This window comes from Pelobates fuscus, chromosome 13 (assembly GCF_036172605.1).
Source record: "Pelobates fuscus isolate aPelFus1 chromosome 13, aPelFus1.pri, whole genome shotgun sequence".
Taxonomy (NCBI): Eukaryota; Metazoa; Chordata; class Amphibia; order Anura; family Pelobatidae; genus Pelobates; species Pelobates fuscus.
This window is the reverse complement of record NC_086329.1, coordinates 102951742-102972904: the sequence shown is the minus strand read 5'-3', so window position 1 is coordinate 102972904 and position 21163 is coordinate 102951742. Positions and strand designations below refer to the sequence as shown.

General features: G+C 39.0%; 1 protein-coding gene across 1 annotated transcript in view; it reads right to left on the bottom strand.

The window, feature by feature from the left end:
- Positions 1–14608: 14608 nt before the first annotated feature.
- Positions 14609–21163, bottom strand: part of LOC134582866 (phospholipase A2 inhibitor and Ly6/PLAUR domain-containing protein-like) — a 55623-nt gene continuing 49068 nt past the window's right edge. Inside the window, exons 6-7 of the mRNA XM_063439539.1 lie at positions 18327–18461; positions 14609–15562 (exon numbers count right to left, since the gene is read on the bottom strand). Of these exons, the coding sequence (XP_063295609.1) occupies positions 15357–15562; positions 18327–18461 (341 nt within the window). The 3' untranslated portion in view covers positions 14609–15356. The remainder of the gene's footprint in view (positions 15563–18326; positions 18462–21163) is intronic.

Here is a 21163-nt window from a genome sequence, read left to right as displayed (position 1 = left end):
ATGGATGTAACCCACTTGAACACTGGACAGTGCTCCCCACCAGTAGCATGAATGGAAACTTCTATACCTCTGTCTATTTTGGACCTTTTCAACCAGAGCAGAACCACACCACTTTGATTGATAACATATCTATAAGACAGAGGAGTACCTTTGGAGGTAGGAGCAACCCACCCACTCCCTGAAGAGTCCATTAAAAGGAAGGGGGAAATTCTACCATGAATGAATAAACACTAAAACTAGAGAAGCACACCTGATGTAGAATGGAAAAATTCCCATTTATAACTCAAAACACCCAAAATAAAATGTAAATGATGTTTGGTAGTAGAGCCACATATTTAATCCTTAATAAAGTTAAATAATGGAACACTGGTCAAACATGACTGAGATGATCCCTCATGCAATCTCAATAAAGCCATATCCAACCAGCTCCTCTACACCTGAGAATAAGTGGACAAAGTGGATGGTGAAACTAACTCCCTGATCAAGTTCAAGAGGCATCAAAGGTGCTCACAGCACTCAGAACAGATTCCGAAAATGATGCCACTGGGAATAAGACAAGAAGGCATTTTCTTCACGCACTGGTCTGATGACAGACCACAGCCAGGTATTATATTGTTAACACTTCAAAACTAAGTGGTGTAGGAGAGCTAAGACCAGGGGAGAGCTGGATGTGGAGTGAGAGATAGCATGAACCACTCTCACGCTGTCTGTGGGAAGCAAAAGTGACGTTTTCTGAAGAAGCCACCCGAGAGTTCTACTTCGCAAATAGTGTATGGAGAGGAAAGGAAAGTTGCGGAGGAGGTCATTACTGGTCCAACATACCATCATACCCACGTACCAACTTAACATGGCATAGCTCATGCAGATATTGGATGATAGATAATTTGGTTAAACACCAGCTAAAATCATTGGACTGGTTTTGATCTGAGATATTTAACACCGTTATATGCACAGTCATTTAGGAATATTCCACCCATGCCTTCTGAAACTCTGACTGTGTTTATTTTCATCTTTATGTGTCACTGACTGTTTGATAGCTTTAACCCCTTCAGGACCGGCCTGTTTTTGCGATGTTTGTACGTTAAGGACCAGAGCAGTTTTAACACTTTTGTGGTGTTTGTGTTTAGCTGTAATTTTCCGCTCTCTCATTTACGGTTCCCATACAAGTTATATACTGTTTTTTTCACGACAAGAAGGGCTTTCTTTACATACCAGTATATATATTATGTCATATATTGTATTTAAAAAAAATAATAAAATATGGTGAAAAATAAAAAAAAAAACATGTTTTTGGACTTTTACTTGAAAAATCTTTTACTTATCTACAAAAGCTAATGAAAAAAACTGCTAAATAGATTCAAAATTTTGTCCCGAGTTTAAAAACACCCAGTGTTTACATGCTTTATTGCTTTTTTTTGCAAGTTATAGGCCTATAAATACAAGTAGGAAATTGCTGTTTCAATATATATATATTTTAAATGTATCAATAGTGACATTGTTACACCGTTATCTGTCATAAATCCCCGAAACACACCTAACATGTACATATTTTTTAAAGTAGACAACCCAGGGTATTCAAAATGGGGTATGTCCAGTTTTTTTTAGTAGCCACCTAGTCACAAACACTGGCCAAAGTTAGCATTTATATTTGTTTGTGTGTTAAAAATGCAAAAAACGCTAACTTTGGCCGGTGTTTGTGACTAAGTGGCTACTAAAAAAAGCTGAACATACCCCATTTGCAATACCTTGGGTTGTCTTCTTTCGCAAATGGTATGCCATCATGGGGCTAATTCTCATTCCTTGGCTACCATACGCTCTCAAAGGCAACCTAACCAATCTGACAAATTTCAATAAAAAAAAAAAAGTAAAATCAAGCCTTATATTTGACCCTGTAACTTTCACAAACACTATAAAACCTCTACATGTGGGGTACTGTTATACTCAGGAGACTTCGCTGAACACAAATATTAGTGTATCAGAACAGTAAAATATATCACAGCAATAATATCCTCAGTGAAAGAGCTGTTTGTGTGTGAAAAATGCAAAAAACTTCACTTTCACTGACAATATCATCGCTGTGATATGTTTTACTGTTTTGAAACACTAATATTTGTGTTCAGCGAAGTCTCCCGAGTAAAACAGTACCCCCATGTACAGGATTTAGGGTGTCATAGAAAGTTACAGGGTTAAACACAGTGCTAGCAAATTAAATTATCTGTACTTTTGGCCTGGGTTGGCAGGCAGGTCCCTCAAATTGCAATCATTAAAATTACTTAATTAGGTAAAAATATTACATAAATATGCACGTAGAATTTTAATATATATACATATTTATATATTTGACGTCTACGTGTATATTTATGAAATTATTTATGTAATTATGTATGTGGACATATGTATATTTCGTATTATTTTTATTTATTTATTTATACATAGATATATATATCATTACATTCTAAGTATATTTTGATATAAATATATATATATCAATATCAAAATACTGTTAGAATAAAACTGAATATATATATATAATTTTTTTTTAATTATTAAAAATTATTTTTATTTTTTGTTATTTATTTTTATTAACATATTATTTGTATTTTATAATAATATATATATACCATATATATAGTTATTATATATATTGTATATATTCGTGTGTAATTTAAATATAAGTGTATTTTTATAATTATATACGTATATATAAATATAAAAATACACTTAGTGTGACATTATATATATGATATATATACATATATTATATATAGGTATATATAGATATAATACATGTATATATAGCATATATATACACATATTTTTTTTTTTTTTTACACAGATTTTTTTTTTACACTTTATTTTGGATTTTTTACTTGCAGGGAGACTGCCTGTCAGCACAGACAGTCCCCCTGCAGGCAGACACATGGACACCTATTGCGGTCATGTGATCGAGTGATCACATGGCCGTGGGGTCCTGATCTGCCGAAGGGGGACTGCCTGGGCAGACAGGCAACCCCCCTGGACCGGGTGGAGCACTGATCGCCGCCGTGGGACCGACGGCGATCAGGTAAGTAGCCCAAAACCGTTATGACGGTTCAGGACCGTCAGCGGTCCAAACGCACGTTTTACCGCTGACGGTCCTGAACCGTCAGCGGTCGTTAAGGGGTTAAAAACTTGCTTCTTAAATAAACACTTGCATGCTGTAAAAAACGAATGACTTATTATATGATTATATGAACAGTTACAGACACTTTATGAAGGGAATTTCCAGGATGGAGTAGTAAAAAAGGTTTTCTTTTGAAATATCTTTAAGGCTTCCTGATTTATGATCTATTTTAGGAAGAGCTCTTGAGGAAGTAAAAGACGTAACACAGGTAGAACTAAAACAAAGGAAGCAATAACAAAATAGTAGCTCGGATTCTTTTAAGGATGTTTTAGTTTTTTATTTTATTAATCAACATAGATCAATTAAACAAATTATAAAAAAATACTGGCCAATATTGAAAACAGATGAAGACCTGGGTGACACATTACCACCCGAACCTAAGATTACTTTTCCGGGGTGCCGCATCTTAGAAACACTTTGGTCCATAGCTTTTATAAAGAAAAGTCAAATAGACCACCAGGTACCTTTCTAGGACAACCAAAAGGTTTATTTTTAAGTGTAAAATGTGTTTTGCATGCAAAAATACAAATAAAAACAATAGTAAACCTGAGCTGAAATTTAAATCAGAAAGAACCAAAAAAGAATGTATAATTAGGGAACACATCACTTGTTATAACAATATAATATATCTACTTAAATGCCCCTGTCAATTACAATATGTAGGGAGGACAACATGACCTCTCCATATAAGGATTAGAGAGCATATATGTTACGGTACCTCCTGTAATAAATGCCCAAACCGCCGTTTAGTGGATGTTCCCCGGTCACAATACTGTAGTCGGTAGCGTATGCAGTACAACCATGCGAACCGCTAGTTAGGGAATCCTCCAAACTCTCGAACGGTACCGGTACGGCTTTCTCCCTTCTGGAGCTCCAATCGTACGAATCGCCACTTACAGCCGAATGGCAATAGGTCCTAAACGGCATATAATCTCCATAAGCAGTCTCTAGTCGCTGGTAATAAAATCCCCCCAATAACGAGACTAAGCTCCATTATGAGGGTAAAACACGAACTGAGTTTACTGTGGGCTACCTGCCTGTATTTATGCAGGTCTCCTACTTGGTGGACACTCCCCTAGGGGACCAAATGGAAGACTGAAATAATAGAAGGACATGGGGACATTTCAGACATACATCCCCCCAATATTCCAAGCATGCATCACAGTTTCCTCCCCTCTGCTCGGGAGATAATTGGGAAGTAATTCAATTATCTCCTCGAGCAGAGGCACATCGCCATTTTAACTCAAAGTTATAAAACATTTTAAAATCTATAACTTTATAACTGCCGAACATATTGCATTCGTATAACCCATCCCCAGATAGCCTGGATCTGAGTGCATATTATTGACGAATAGCGCTCATACGCATAGTTTAATCGCCATGGAGTCAAAGTCGGTTATAGTTCTTCGGTATGCGATTGACTCCATGGGACGGCTATCTGGGTTCAAGTCCATTCGTGCTGTTAAAGTTCCCGAACGGCCGGCGTTCGTATACCTCTGTCGATGGAGAAGGGGAGGACGATGGCTTCAGCGGTGTTCGGTTGAAAAAGTGTCCGTTTTGAGTTCCATGAAATAACCATCGAACACCGCTGGGCTTTCGCATAGTCAAAATGGCCGCCGCCTCGTGGTCGACATACGAACGACGACCACCCTGTCTTCGGTCTTAATTGAGAAGTGGCTGCGGTCAACGTTCTAATTGGGATCAATAGGTTAACGAGCAGCACACTTCTCTCCTGGGTGGCCGTCCGTTCGGTAGTTGCAGTCGGCAAACAAATGCATTCCCTTAATCCAGGCATACGAACGGGGGGAATACAGGCAATTGGCAGAACAGACCAACACAGTATCTTTAGTCCATACGGATGGGTCTGTCACAATATATATAACATTAAAAAGGATTGGAATGTCACAGTGTCTCCGAACCTTTTAAAAAGATACACAAACAGGACCCTAGTGGCCTTGAATTGGTCGGGATTAAACGAGTATGCAGGGACTGGAGAGGAGGTGATTTTATCCGTAAGATCGGACAGGAAGAGATGCGATGGATTTTCCGGTTAGATACCCTAGCTCCGTCCGGTCTAAATAAGGACTTTGAATTATGCAAATTTTTACAAGTCTCTCTCTTTTTATAATATTTATATACTGTATATATAATCTTAATTATTTTATTTTTTTTACTTTTTTCATGTTTTAACTTTTCTAACACCTCCAATCCATCTCCAATACATGGGTCAAGTAGCAGATTAGAGAATTTGATACCTGTATATGTTCCTTATATGTTTTTAGATCTTGTGTTTTAAGTTTTTATTTCTGATATAATTTTTGATATGTATATCCCTATATCTTGTATGTTGCTGTGTATGTATATATTTATATTATAAATTGTTATGTACTATACTTGAACACGTTTTACCCACTTGCAGATAATAATAATAATTTTATCTTGAAATTTTGAGTTAGGTGATCTTCCCCTTTTTTTTTCGAAATACCATTTATGTGTCTGTCTCTTTTATGGGAGGATAGACATAATCTTCATGTAGCACTCTATATGGAGCACTTAGGATATAGCATTACTTGGGGATATATACACAAATCAATGCTTTGGCTTTATGTAGTGCATTAATTACTATACATATGTATTGGTTTATTTTTTAAGACATTTATCTCTTGACATGTAGTGCATTAATTACTATACATATGCATTGGTTTATTTTTAAGACATTTATCTCTTGACAAAGGCGCAACGCCAGCGCCGAAACGCGCGTTGAGCCATTACCGGGACCACTTGGTCCGAGATTAGACTAGGGATCTTTCTGCAATACTAGTACTAGGAAAAGTTTTTTCCTCTATACAATAGGACTTTTAGTTCAGCTGTATCTGACCGCCTCGCTAACCTAGCACCCAGACTTCTTATCAGAGTTTAGATTAATATGAGCAGCGTTCTTTCCTGTAGAGTTGTTACCGGGACCACTTGGTCCAAGTGTAGATTAAGAAATCTGTTGGCAGTTATCTGTCTCGCTTTATCAGCAATTAGACTCCTTATCAGGATTTACCGTATATACTCGAGTATAAGCCGACCCGAATATAAGCCGAGGCCCCTAATTTTACCCCAAAAAACTGGGAAAACTTATTGACTCGAGTATAAGACTAGGGTGGGAAATGCAGCAGCTACTGGTACATTTCTAAATAAAATTAGATCCTAAAAAAATTATATTAACTGAATATTTATTTACAGTGTGTGTATATAATGAATGCAGTGTGTATATGAATGCAGTGTGTGTGTATGCAGTGTGTGTGTATGAGTGCAGTGTGTGTATGAGTGCAGTGTGTATATAATGAATGGAGTGCAGTGTGTGTGTATGAGTGCAGTGTGTGTATAATGAATGCAGTGCAGTGTGTGTATGAGTGCAGTGTGTATGTATGAGTGCAGTGTGTGTGTATGAGTGCAGTGTGTGTGTGTGTATGAATGCAGTGTGTGTATGAATGCAGTGTTTATATAATGAATGCAGTACAGTGTGTGTATGAGTGCAGTGTGTATGCAGTGTGTGTATGAGTGCAGTGTGTGTGTGTGTATGAGTGCAGTGTGTATGCAGTGTGTGTATAATGAATGCAGTGCAGTGTGTGTATATGAGTGCAGTGTGTGTGAGTGCAGTGTGTATGAATGCAGTGTGTTTATAATGAATGCAGTGCAGTGTGTGTATGAATGCAGTGTGTGTGTGTGCAGTGTATTGGTGGGGGTGGGCATTTTATTAATTATTATTTAATTATTATTTTAATATTTTTTTTAATGTTATTATTTTTTTTAGGTAACTTTTTTTTATTTTATTATTATTTGTATTATTTTTTGTTATTATTTTAATATTTTTTTTCTTATTATTATTTGTTTTCTTATTAATATTTTAATTTTTTCGTCCCCCCTCCCTTCTTGTTAGCTGGCCAGGGAGGGGGGCTCTCACTCCCTGGTGGTCCAGTGGATGGGCTGTAGGAGGGGGCTGGCAGGAAGCTGTAACTTACCTTCACAGCAGCTCCTGTCAGCTCCCTTCTCTCTCCTCCGGTGCATGCAGCTCCCAGGTCAGCTCCCTCTGCAACTCTCGCGGCCGCGCGGAGCATTGCCACGGTAACCCGTGGCAACGCTCTGACCCCGCAGCTCTCGCGAAAGTTGCAGAGGGAGCTGACCTGGGAGCTGCACGCACCGGAGGAGAGAGAAGGGAGCTGACAGGAGCTGCTGTGAAGGTAAGTTACAGCTTCCTGCCAGCCCCCAGTCCATGTCTGTATTATGGCAATGTAAATTGCCATAATACAGACAACTGACTCGAGTATAAGACGAGTGGGGGTTTTTCAGCACAAAAAATGTGCTGAAAAACTCGTCTTATACTCGAGTATATACGGTAGGTTGATATTTGTATACGAGCAGCATATCCTGAGTGACGAAAACTTAGGAGCCAACGATTTTTCAGGCTCTAGTCACTCTAGTCCCGTTACATGGGATGTGAAGTTCTGCTGCTCTCAACTTACAGTGGTCTATTGATATTAGGGGTCTACAGTGGTCTATTGATATTAGGGGTCTACTCTATGTGATTTGCACTCTACACACGGGGGGGGGTCTGTTACATCAGCCTTACGATCTGGGGCTAGTCTGAGTGTGCCGTTATTTTTCAACATATACTCCATTCCTTAAGCATACCCTGTGAGCGGGGGATTTCTCCCTCCCCTCCCTAGCAACTCTGCTATTCAGCGATCCAAATCAGGGAGACACTATTGTTTCTCTTAAGATACACACCAATAGCTACTTTAGCTGTTGAGACATTGTTGTAATTATTTTGATAACAAGGTGTGCTGTGTGGCCAGTACTTTACAGAGGATTCCTATTCTTTCACACTCTTTCACTGTTTATTATTTATTTTGTCGTTCATTATCTTCCCTAGAAGGGACTAATACAAATTTATTATTTTACATATATTTCATGCATGTTCTATACTGGCAATTTTTAGCCATGATTATGAACAATTCTATCCTGGGGTATAGAGACTGATAATTGGGAGGACCTCTCTGTAATCCCTTTTTCAGTCTTTTCGTTTCTACTTTAAAAGCACTTTATGATAAAAATGAACACTTGAGGTGTTTTTTAAATTTTTGCGCACCAGCACTTTTTGTTATCTAATTGACATGTCGCCTTGTCGGCATATGCATAAACCCCAATACCCATTTCCAATAAAACACTGACACCATGGTTTTGGCAAAATTTATATCACAGCTTTATTGATTCTTAACATAAAATATAAAGGTAATTGTCAACAGCAGGCCAACGTTGTCCTGCACAATTACCATCCTGCAGTTTACAATTTAAACCCCTTGACAATGACCCACCCCCACATAACATAATACCACAACATTGTAACATTTAACTTAACATTGAAACATGACCATTGCCACCAAAGGGCATACCGAGACACCCCAACACACACTGGTTCGGAGCTACCTACGAGCTCGAACCTACCAAACCAGTCCAAAGGCCTACCTATTAGCCCTGAACTCCAAACTTTTCCCCCATCTCACTCTTTTCTCCCCCCCAACTTTACTCTCCATCCCCCGCCGCCGTGACCAAACGGGAAACACCTGAAAGCAAAGGGAGGGTGGGTGGGACAACAACAGGTAAGTGTAACTTAAATTAAAGTGATCCTTAGGTCTAAAATGGCCACTACTTTTACTCCCCTTATAACTCCACCCCACTCCATTTCCTTAGACCAATCCCTAACCACTGACCCTTAGATGCCTGTCTCCTGGCAATGTCAAGGCCCACTCCCCTTAGCTACGCTGCTCCATGGGCTACAATCTGGACCCTATTACCAAGGTTTAGAGTGAGTGCAGCATATCTGATTAAATTTAGATTTACTCTATATTGTTGTGCCAACTTATCTATATTGTATATTGATTTATGATCTATAGCTTCAAATGATTTGCTCCCAGCTTGCATATTGTGTTAGATATGCGTATATAACTAGCTGCATACTTGCAAAAACAGAATATTCAAGGATAACATTTTTCAACTGTAGGGTAATGGCTTCTTGATCCAAAGATAAATCTGACTGCCATTCTAGGGTCAAGAGGGAATTTTTACTAGTTTGTTGCAAAATTGGAAGCGCTTCAAACTGTGTTTTTTTGTTTTTTTTTTGCTTTCTTTTGGATCAACAGCAAAACCACAAAAAACAAATGTGAGGAAGGCTGAACTTGATGGACACATGCCTCTTTTCAGCTATGTAACTATGTAACTGTGTAACTATGTAACTGAAACTATATACCTTATAAAACATCTGGTCTTGCTATGGTCTTCATTAATCATTTTATCGATTATCTTAGACTTCTGTGTTTAGTTTATATAATTGGACATTAGTTATTTTACTTTATATTTTTTGAAAATCTTGGCTGTATGGTAGATATTAAGTGGAGTTATACATTCCACTCTGGGCCCTGGCGTATGTAAATTATTTAAAACCATGATACATTCCTGAGTGCATCTGAATGTTAATTGGTTTCCCTTAATATATATTATCATTGACAGTTAAGCCTGCCTTAAGCCCTCTACCTCCATGTCTAAAGTCCATTGTACTTCTATCACTCCTAAAACACAGACTCGCTGCCCTGTGGTTCTCTGCAATTTCAACCTCTCCTTCAACCCTTACAACCATACCATACAGACCAAATCCCATCTCTTCCACCTTAAAAAAAACAGCTCCCCCCCTAACAAACACCAACCTGTCTACGGTGCTTGCTCATGCCACAATCATCCCCCACCTTGACTACTCCAATCTGCTTCTCACTGGTCTTACACACTCGCAGCTACCCTCTAGAATGAACACTGTGGTGAGCCTCATCTTCTTGTGCTCTCTCTCAGGTCCCCCGCCACCCCCCTCTGTTAGTCCTTACATTGGCTTCCTGTAAGATATAGAGCTCAATTTAAAATTCTGGTCCTCGTTTACAAATCTCTTTATAACACTGCTCCTGTTCGTTTACATCCACTGATTTTATTGCGTATTGTTTGTTAGTCCACTGATAGTGAAAAATATGTTAATGCATTATAAATAATACCAAGTTTATAGGACAAGATGCAATGCATTTAGTAATATCAAAGTAGCAAGAGTATATGACTAGAGCACCACACACTAAATTTTTCAACACACCCTTAATAATAGGGGTTACTCGATGTAATTCAAGAATTCTATATAGATGCAATTTGACAAATCGGATGTCAAAGAAGGCCAGTAAGTCTCACATCTATATTGAGAAAACCCACAGTTATTGTGGATGAAAAAAAAAAATACTGCATTGAAAGAGTGAATGTTCTAGAAGGTTCATATAATCAAGAAGACAATAATGTCAAGAGAATATCATATAAACGTTACGGAGGTTTTAAATTTGGATGGATGGTAATTATCCAAATATTGGTAAAAAAAAAAAAAAGTAACAACTTGCTCAAAATGTCATGGCTAGGATCTGGATCATTTATTTAGTAATCAGAAATGTTATCATAACTTTACGTTCTTTGGTCAATTCTCATGAGTTCCTAATTAATAAGTAAAGCCTTAGGATTACTTAATTGACTAAATAATTGGCTAGACATAGTCAGTAGAGTGTTGTGGTGAATGTAACATTTACAAGAAAAGATTCATTCTTGTTAAATGTTCCAAAAGGATAAGTTTTGGGTCCTGTCTTTGTTCATAAATATACATCCCCCGCCATCTATTGCCCATAAATCCTGGATTCCAGTTCTACGTGGAGGACTAGCCCTTAAACCTTTGCCAAATAATGTTCCTAAATTAATTCCTGAGCAACTGTCAATTCTTATGGATGTTAAAAAAAGTTAAGGCTCATTGGCAATTGATGGTCAATATAATAATATAATAAAATGTATTATATGATAATTAAAACACAATGTCCAGCTGCCCTAGCAGGTCAGAATGGGCTCTTATATCTTCTCTCACTTCACATACTGAGGGGATATTGTGATAGGGATGAAGAGGCGCTAGAGGATGTCCAATACACAGATCCAATTATGTGACAAGACATTAATAAGGTTATATTTTTCAAAAAGCAATAAGGAACTCTGAGCCAGGGTGCAACCAAACCAGGACCAAGCACCAGGTCCCAATAACAATAAGCATGAAATACAAAAATAGTTTTGGCGCTCCAAGGTTCAGAAATGGCAAATTTAAGCCCAATGTCACGCAATGTTTCGACCTGCACAGTCTTTATCAAGCTTGACAAAGACAGTGTAGGTAGAACCTTGAAGTGCCTAAACCATTTTTGTATTTCATGCTTATTAATAAGGTTATTAACAAAAGTGAATTTTAAATTTAAAGCCCAAATAGCTGAACTAGGAGCCCAACTGAATTCTTCCAGTTCAGTTTTCTTGGCCTTAAATTTGAAATTAACTTTGAATGCTCACTTTAGTTCATTGGCGAGATCAGCTGCCGATCACTCTCAGTCAATGAAGCTAACGGAAGTGCACTGTTGTGTTTATGGTGCCTGGAGTGTTCCTTTAAGATCACTCAAAACTTACTTACTTATGAGAGCCCTGGAAATAAAAAAAATAAAAAAGCTCTAGCAGTGCTTGTACTGTTTCTAAATTTCTAGACCATTTAGCCACGGGAGCCCTGCTGGTTTATATCAACCTTTTTAAATTAGTTAACCCTTTCAGTGATGATAGACTGATAAGCCATTTTATCACCCCAATGTGGTGGATTATATGGTAAGTCCTCCACAGTGCAAATCTTAGCTTGCAAGTGTTTTAAGAAAATGAAGGATTCAAGGTCTTGCTCCACTGGGGATTGTCAGCCATGACAGCTTCAGGTCTGTGAGTAATGCCACCATGATGGATGCAATGCAAGGAAGTGCATTTAAACAATTGGCTCCTTGCCAGGTGTAGTGTGGGCAGAAGTCGTAATGCCCACGTCTCCATGAGAGGTAGGTTTGGGTGTGCGCTTGAGCCTTGTTAAAATTAAATTTAACATGGTGGCGTCCCCTTTACCCTTTACTGGTAGTAAAATCGGAGATTGTTTTAATACCTCTTGCAAACTGTATTTTTTTAATTTAGAGTCATGAAAACTACCCTTTTTTCATGTAAGGCGAGCTACAGTCTTCTTATTACTATTCTTATATAGTAATTCTACAGTTCAGGCTAATCATTCAAGGCTTAGTAGTCATAGTTTATTATCTACAAGTCTGTAGTCTATAATACTTAAAGGATCACTATAGGGTCAGTAACACAAACATGTATTTTGACCATATGGTGAAAACCCACATTTAGGAAAATCCACATAACCCTCACATTTAGGTGACTTACCCACCCCATTAGCCCCCACAGAATGGGTTAAAACTCACCCTATTTTCAGCTCTCCACGGGTCCGCCAGCGCTGACCCGGCCCCTTGGTGACATCATCAAAACTGCAGATTTTTAGCCAATCCAATGCTTTCCCATGAGGAAAGCATTGGGTTGGCTAAAATCTGCAAGGGGGCAGGGCCAAATATAGTTTTGACCAATCAGCACCTCTTCATAGAGTCTGGGGACGCTGAATGGCAGGGCTGCTTACTGTGCAGCACTGAGCCAGGAAGCCCCTCCAGTGGCCATCTAAGGAGTGGACACTTGGAGGTGTCCCTAGGGGCAGTGTTTACATGAAAATGCCTGAAGGGAGCATTAAGCTATAGTTGTTCTGGTGACTATAGTGTCCCTTTAACCCCTTAAGGACTGGACTCTTTTTGCGATGTTGTACATTTGCGACCAGGCCTCTTTTTACACTTTTGTGGTGTTTGTGTTTAGCTGTAATTTTCCGCTCTCTCATTTACTGTTCCTGTACAAATTATATATAGTTTTTTTCAGGACAAAAAGGGCTTTCTTTACATACCATTATTTATATAATCTCATGTAATTTAATTTAAAAAATATGATGAAAAATTGAAAAAAATACATGTGTTTTGACTTTTACTTGAAAAATCTTTTACTCATCTACAAAAGCGAATGAAAAAAAACAGCTAAATAGAGTCAAAATTCTGTCCTGAGTTTAAAAACAACCAGTGTTCATGTGCTTTTTTGCTTTTTTTTTGCAAGTTATAGGGCTATAGGTACAAGTAGGTTCTTGCGGTTTCAAAACATACATTTTTTTAATTTATCAATAGTGACATTGTAACACTATTATCGGTCATAAATCTCTGAATAACATTCCACATGTACATATTTTTTTTTAAAGTAGACAACCCAGGGTATTCAATATGGGGTATGTCCAGTATTTTTTAGTAGCCACTTAGTCGAAAACACTGGGCAAAGTTAGCGTTCATATTTGTTTGTGTGTGGAAAAAGTAAAAAAATAAATTGAACGCTAATTTTGGCCAGTGTTTGTGACTAAGTGGCTACTAAAAAAGACTGGACATACTCCATTTGGAATACTTTGGGTTCTCTTCTTTTGCAAATGGTATGCCATCATGGGGGTAATTCTCATTCCTGGGCTACCATACGCTCTCAAAGGCAACGTAACCAACCTGGCCATTTTCAATGTAAAAATATTTGACCCATATTTGTATATTTTGTATTATTTTTATTTATTTATATATACATAAATATATATCCAATTTCATTCTAAGTGTATTTTGATTGACATATATATATATTACTATCAAAATACAGTTAGAATAACATTTCATATAGATATATAATTGTTTTTAATTTCTATTATTTTTACATGTTTTTATTTAATTTCAATTACTTATTATTTGTATTTTATAATAATATATATATATATATATACAATATATATAGTTATTATATATATATATATATACACACGTGTGTAATTTAATTATACGTGTATTTTTATATTAATATATGTACATATTAATATAAAAATACACTTAGTATGAAATTATATATATTATATATAGACATATATAGATACAATATACACATATATAATCATATTTTTATTTATTAATATTAACCTTTATTCTATTTTTATATTTTACAGCAGCAGGGAGACTGGCTGTCAGCACAGGCAGTTCCCCTGCAGGCAGACACATGGACACCTATTGTGACCATGTGATCGCTCTATTGAGCGATCGCATGGCCACAGGGGTCCTAGTCCGCCGCAGGGAGACTGTCTGGGCTGCAGGAAGTCTCCCCACACCGGGAGCACCGCCGATCGCCGCCTGGGGAACGACGGCGATCGGGTAAGTACATCTGACCGTTAGGACGGTTCAGGACCGTCAGCGGTCGGCAACGCAAAAATGCAGATGACGGTCCTGAACCGTCCTAGGTCCTGAAGGGGTTAAATTTAACATATATGCAATTTTATTGTTTTTAAATTAAGAAAAAAAACTTTTTGTTATAATTTACAATCCTTCATATAGAACACAGAGTAAGTCAAAGAGAAACTAATAAACAATAAATAAAAAAGAACACAGATTTTATATTAGCTTTTGCTTGTTTAATGATTTCACCAATTTAAATAGAAATGCAGTCAGATCGTTGTGAATCTTTCCAGTATTTTGTAGGTTTAGCTTCTTTGCAGGTGAAAGACTTGGTGCACATAGCAAGGAGCTTCCTTGGCAAATTTGGGAATTGTAACAACATTTGAGCAATAAAGTTGACAATTTGGAAACCAGATAATAACTGCCTTAAACATTACCTAAATCACTAAGTAAAATATGATAGTGGAAGCTGTGCTTGGTGTAGTTTTAATATTTTAATATTTGTATCCAATTAGCCACAGGAGGCGATATGGTCAAACTTTTAGTTGGACAACTGAAGCACCTTTCTAGCTAGACTTGTTTGTATCCTCTGATCAAATTAATTAAGGGGTTAATAACATTGTCAGGGCTATTTACTAAAGTGAGAATTCAAAGTAAATTCAGAGTAAATTAAAAATTTAATAGAGTAGCAGAAAGGAAATCACAGCTTACAGTTTAGAGAATATTTTCAGTTTGGGTATTTTTACCCTAAATTTGAAATTAACTTTGAATTTTCATTTTAGTAAATAATTCTGATGATTTTTTTTTTTGTGTTTGAAGTTACAGTACCAGTACAATCACAATATAAGTATTTATGAAGTGGTGCAAATGTTGGCCTCTGATCAGGTTCTACAGCTTTATTTTTTATTTCAGTCGGACAAAGTTCAATTATATTTATTTCGTAAGTTTTGAAAAGCTGATCACTAGGCCGGAATGAATTTAATTAAAGCAACAGTGAGTGCCATGAAAATCAGGCAGCAGTGGAACTCAGCATTGGGTGTACTGTGAGATTTGGAACAAGAAATTCCTAATCTCATTATTACTCCATCAATGTCGAAAGTCTGATTACCAAATGTGCAGATGGATTCTGTGGCACATCCATGTAGGTTAAAGTTTGGTACTAAGTTTGCTGAAAAAAAAAGAAAAATAATGGTAGCATCATATAATGATATTAACTCACATAACATTAACTCAGAGCTTGGGTACAGTGGGAATGAGTGGGAAGGCTATATCTGGATGGTGGGGTTTTGGGTACAACTTGATCCTACTAGCCAAGGAATAGGTTGAGATAAGAGATAATGAATGAGAATAATAGGAGAGAACATAATGAAGGGAAAAAGTTGTATTCAAGAATACAACGACTGTCCTAAAAAAACAAGTGACGGAATGGAAAAGAGCAAACAGAAAGGGGGCTGTAACAGGCAGAACTCACAGAAGTGGAGATATTTGAGAAAAGCTAAACTGAAAGATGAAAAAGGGCATCACAGAGGAAACACGAATAGGAAATATAAAGGAGAAAGAAGAACCTGAAGGTGACCATACATGAATCGATTGAAAAAGCCCTTATATGTGGCGAAATGCATCTTGGACGACAACTGAAGCTTATGGACACCTGTAATTACTTGTTTTTTGTTTTTTTTTATATTCTTTATTTTATTGTGCACGAGAAATACAGTGAGGCAAGCAATGCCACAACAGCCAGTGACAACTTGTCAGTCAACATTTAACAGTAACTGTTTGGCATTTCAGGACATAGCACATTTTATAGTTTAAAGTAAAGTAGTTGCAGCAAAAGTTACTCCAGGTGTCAGTTACTAGGTATGACAGATAAGGAACATATTCTGAGTTGCATACTGACATTTGTGTTAGATTTAGAGGTCTCTAGCTTAACCGAGAGTGATAGCAAAGAAATAGGGAACCACCAGGCATAACGTCACACACCATGCTGTCTCCGTCCATAGGTAGGAAATTTAACCCCCCAAAAAAACAACTACCGTAGTTAGGGTGCATGCATTCTGATCGATAATTTTAGCTACAGTAACCTCTAATGAGGCTATGAGTGGTACAGCTTACGGTGTGCATCTTAGCAGAAAGGGCTGGAATGACCGCCAGCTCCGGCAGAGCAACAAATGAGAGTCCGGGGGAACACAGCACATGACTAGGTGTGTGGAAGATAGTACCAGAAGTCCACTAGGTCCCATTGTCCTGCTCAGTGGCGCGGTGTCCGCCGACTGTCGTCGACAAGCTTCCCGGTTGCTGGGTGAGTCTGGGTGCTGTACTCTGTAAGCAGTAGCAATCCGGTGATTCAGGTCCACCGATTGTTGGCGAGGCTTGTTCTTTCAGGGTGGGCCCAGAGTTCTCTCCAGGAGATTGCCGCTGCGGTAAGAGTAGGTTTCAGGGCCTGCCTCAGATGACGGTCTGCGGTCTTGGTAGTAGGAGACTGGGGTAAGGCGCTCCTAGTTGGCGCGGTCTGCGCTGCTTGTCTCCAGTGGCTTGTGGGGCAGCTACCGCACGTTCGGCCATTTTGTTGAGGCCGCGTGGCGGTCGTTGGCGGCTAGTGCCGAGCTGCCCAGGAGCGCCTTGTGGGTGTTTGCCTGCCCGGTGGGGACCGGGATAACCCCCACTGGTCCAAAGGGGGGGTGAACGGGGCCCGGAGGGCTCAAGTCGTGTTGTGCTTCTCTGCAGTCGGGGTGAAAAGCAAAGCAGCGGCCATCTGCTCCACTCCCCCTCCCGAGTAGGCCTCAGTCTCCAAGCCCCAGAGCATCTCACCGGGACCCAGGACCACCCGATATCAGGTGCTCTAGCTACACCGGGACACTCCAGGATCTTGTACCACGGTTTCCAGGGTGTTTCAGGCTGAGTTGAGCGGGGATTTGCCCGATATTAGCCAAATTCCTCAGGAGCCATAGTGACTTGCAGCCTGCTAGCATGGCCGCCCGGCCCCGCCCCCCGTAATTACTTGTTTTATATTTTTAAAGTTGTATCTATTAATAACTGTTATACCTCTTTTGGAGATAAAGTCCCTTGGTTCTACTACTTATCTGCCTGTGAAAGTAGGGTTGTGCCCCCTTAATCTGGCACAGCGTGCGTGAACCCAGGCTCTGGAAAAGGTGAGCAATTTCTTATAGTATTTAAGAAATATACTTTTACTGAATACACTACACTAGAAGCTGTGTTTTTCTCCTCGGTTTTATTTGAGTTCACCTGATGAAATCATCGGAAGAGATGAACTGTCACCTAAGTACACTCCTGCACAGGTGATTTGAGCCTGTCCATATTGGCTCAAATTCATGTGAGTGTGTCTACTGTATTTAATATTCATTAGTATCTGACATACCACACTATATTTGTTTTTCTTCTTTTCTCTTCCCTTATGTACAACACTGGACAGATTTTATTGTCTACATAAGGGTGAGTTTGTATTATATTAATCGCTCCACTAGGGGATTTGTTGGTGGAGGTCACTATAATAACCATATCTGCTATATAAACTATAATAACCATGTACACTATGCACACTGTGTACACACTACACGCAATATACTTTGATGGAAACTATGCTGCAATATCTAAGCCTGACTCTATTTAATTATTACTGTGTTGGTATTTATATAGAACCGATTTATTACACGTTGCTTTACAATTAAGCAATGTGGATATGTAACAACAAGTGATTGACAGACAAAATAATGTTAACAGATGTGGGGAGGGCCTTGCCTAAAGAGCTTACAATCTGTGAGCTGTGTACAATTGCTGGTTATCATGGACCCAATATAAATTACTTTGGATTGAGTTAATTTGACAGGGGACTGCATGTATCATGCTCTACTACATTGAATGGAGCAACTGTTACGTGGTGAAGGGATTCTTATTAGGATGTGACCTCTGCTTACCTGACATCTGTACTGTGGCACAGCGGTTCTCATTACCAGTGCATTCCATGGTCTGAAGTTGGGTACACTGTGTATCAAGTGCTGAAGTGCAAGAAGGGCAGGCCACTCCATTTTTCTTGGTAATGATAGGGGGCCCTAAATGTAAACCAAGATAGACATTAAGATGAGAGGGAAACAAAGTGACAGAGCCACCAAATATGAAACCTAAGCTTAGTAGATGACCAATCCATGTTAACTAGTTTCAATTTTGAATAATACTCCTTGTCCCTGCTCCATCATTTCATCTACTGCTTACCTGGTCGGGGAGGTAATAGCTAAAACTATGTCACTGGGGTTTTCCCAACCTTTGGTCGCCACATCCCCTGCAACACTCACTGTTCACCCAAATAGATCCATTAAATGGAAACATCAGGTCCTTTCACCCCCAAACCCACCCCGGAGAAGGGAGTTGCTGTCAGAAATAGACACATATTGTGATCGCTCCGATACATATGATCAAAACTAGCGAACGATCATCACTAATACCTGAGTTTTCTAGTTTATGAAATAGAATGTCCAAAATCCAGGAAAATAGCTCCAGTTAGGTCTCCGTGTTCCATGCCAGTTTGGATGTCATTACTTTTAAGAGGGCAGTTGTAGTGGAGTGATTTGGACTAAAACCTGATTGATCAGGGGTCAGATAGTTCGATTGTTGGTAATACTTACATAGTCACGTATGGACACATATTTTTAAAGATTTTTGACAATACTGGGAGCAAGGATATCGGATGATAGTTAGAAACCAAAGTAGTGTCACCACTGTTATGGACAGTGGTGTATCCTGGTTTTGTGCTGCCATAGGCAGGATTTGTGCTGCCCTAGGCCCCGCATTCTAAATACACACACACATTCACTGACAGAAACACATACTCACTAAAAGACTCACTCACTAACAGACAAACACACACTAACAGACACACACACACACACTCACTAACAGACACACACACACACACACACACTCACTAACAGACACACACACACACTCACTAACAGACACACACATACACACTCACTAACTAACAGACACACACACTAACAGACACACACACACACACTCACTAACAGACACACACAAACTCACTAACAGACAAGCACACACTCACTAACAGACACATACTAACAGGCAAACACACTCACACTCACTAACAGACACACACACACTAACAGACACACACTAACAGACACACACACACTAACAGACACACACACAGACACACACACTCACTAACAGACACACACACTAACAGACACACTCACTAACAGACACACTCACTAACAGACACACACACACTCACTAACAGACAAGCACACACTCACTAACAGACACATACTAACAGGCAAACACACTCACACTCACTAACAGACACACACACACACACACTAACAGACACACACACTAACAGACACACACACTAACAGACACACACTAACAGACACACACTAACAGACACACACACTCACTCACATTAACACTCACATTTTTAATTTTTTTTTATTTAACCGCCCAGCCTCCTTACCTTTAGGAATGCTGGGGGGGGAGGGGGGATTCTCCCTCTCCCTGGGGCTGCCGGTCGGGCTGATGGGCTGGCTGCTGGGCGGGCGGCCGGGCGGCGAGGGAGCACTTTCCCCTGAGCTCTGCTCAGCTCCCTCGCGCGCCGCCCGCAGAGTGAGGCTGGGAGCCGGAATATGAGGTTTAAGCAAGGAAACATGGAAGACAGGATGAATTTTTAAAGTAGGTGGAAGCTTCAATTTAACAACGTTATTGTTGATGATTGACAATATTTGGAAAGGACCAAGAAAGAGGGAACTCAGTTTCTTCGAGGGACGGTTGGTGGCAATGTTTTTTGAGGTGAGCCATACAAGATCACCTATTTTATAAGTAGGAGGAGGTTGCCTTTTAGCATCGAAAAACTTCTTTTGATTAAACGATGCGAGTTTAAGATTTTCACGTAATTTGAGAAATAGGGAAGACATGAAAGAGTTTTGATTTGAAACGGTGGGGTTAGAAGAAGGAATGGTTAGGTTAGGAAATGAAGAGGGATGGAACCCATAATTTGAGAAAAAAGGAGTCATTTTACTACTGGTATGAATAGAGTTGTTGTACGTAAATTCTGTCATAGTCAACCATGTGATCCAATCATCTTGTAGGTAGAACAATAACATCGTAAATATTGTTCTACGCATTGGTTAACTCTTTGTTTGCCCATTGGTTTGGGGATGATAGGCTGAAGATAGTTTGCGCTGAATATGGAGGGAAGAACACATTTCGTTCCAAAATTTGGAGGTGAACTGAGTCCCTCTATCTGATATGATTTCATCAGGGAGTCCATGAAGTTTCACTATATTATCGATGAATACCTTAGCAAGTTCAGATGATGAGGGTAACTTCTTCAAGGGAATAAAATGGGACATTTTTGTGAAGTGGTCCACTTCTACGAAAATGGTGGTATGATGTTGAGAAGGAGGGAGTTCTACCAAGAAGTCCATTGAAATGGATTGCCAAGGTCTTTCCGGGATCGGTAGGTTCAATAATTGACCAAATGGCTGATGATGTTCAGACTTGGATCTCTGGCAGGTTGAACAAGTTTTGACATAGGATTCGATGGTTTTGTCCTGGCGAGGCCACCAATAATATCTCGTAGATAACTCTAGGGTCTTCTTTATACCAGGATGACCAGCCAAAGGAGAATCTTGAATTAATTTGAGTATTTTATTCCTAAATATGGGAGGAATGTAGATTCTGTTATTGAAGTAGTAGATACCGTTTTTCTTTGTTAGTTTGTTTGACTTGGGAA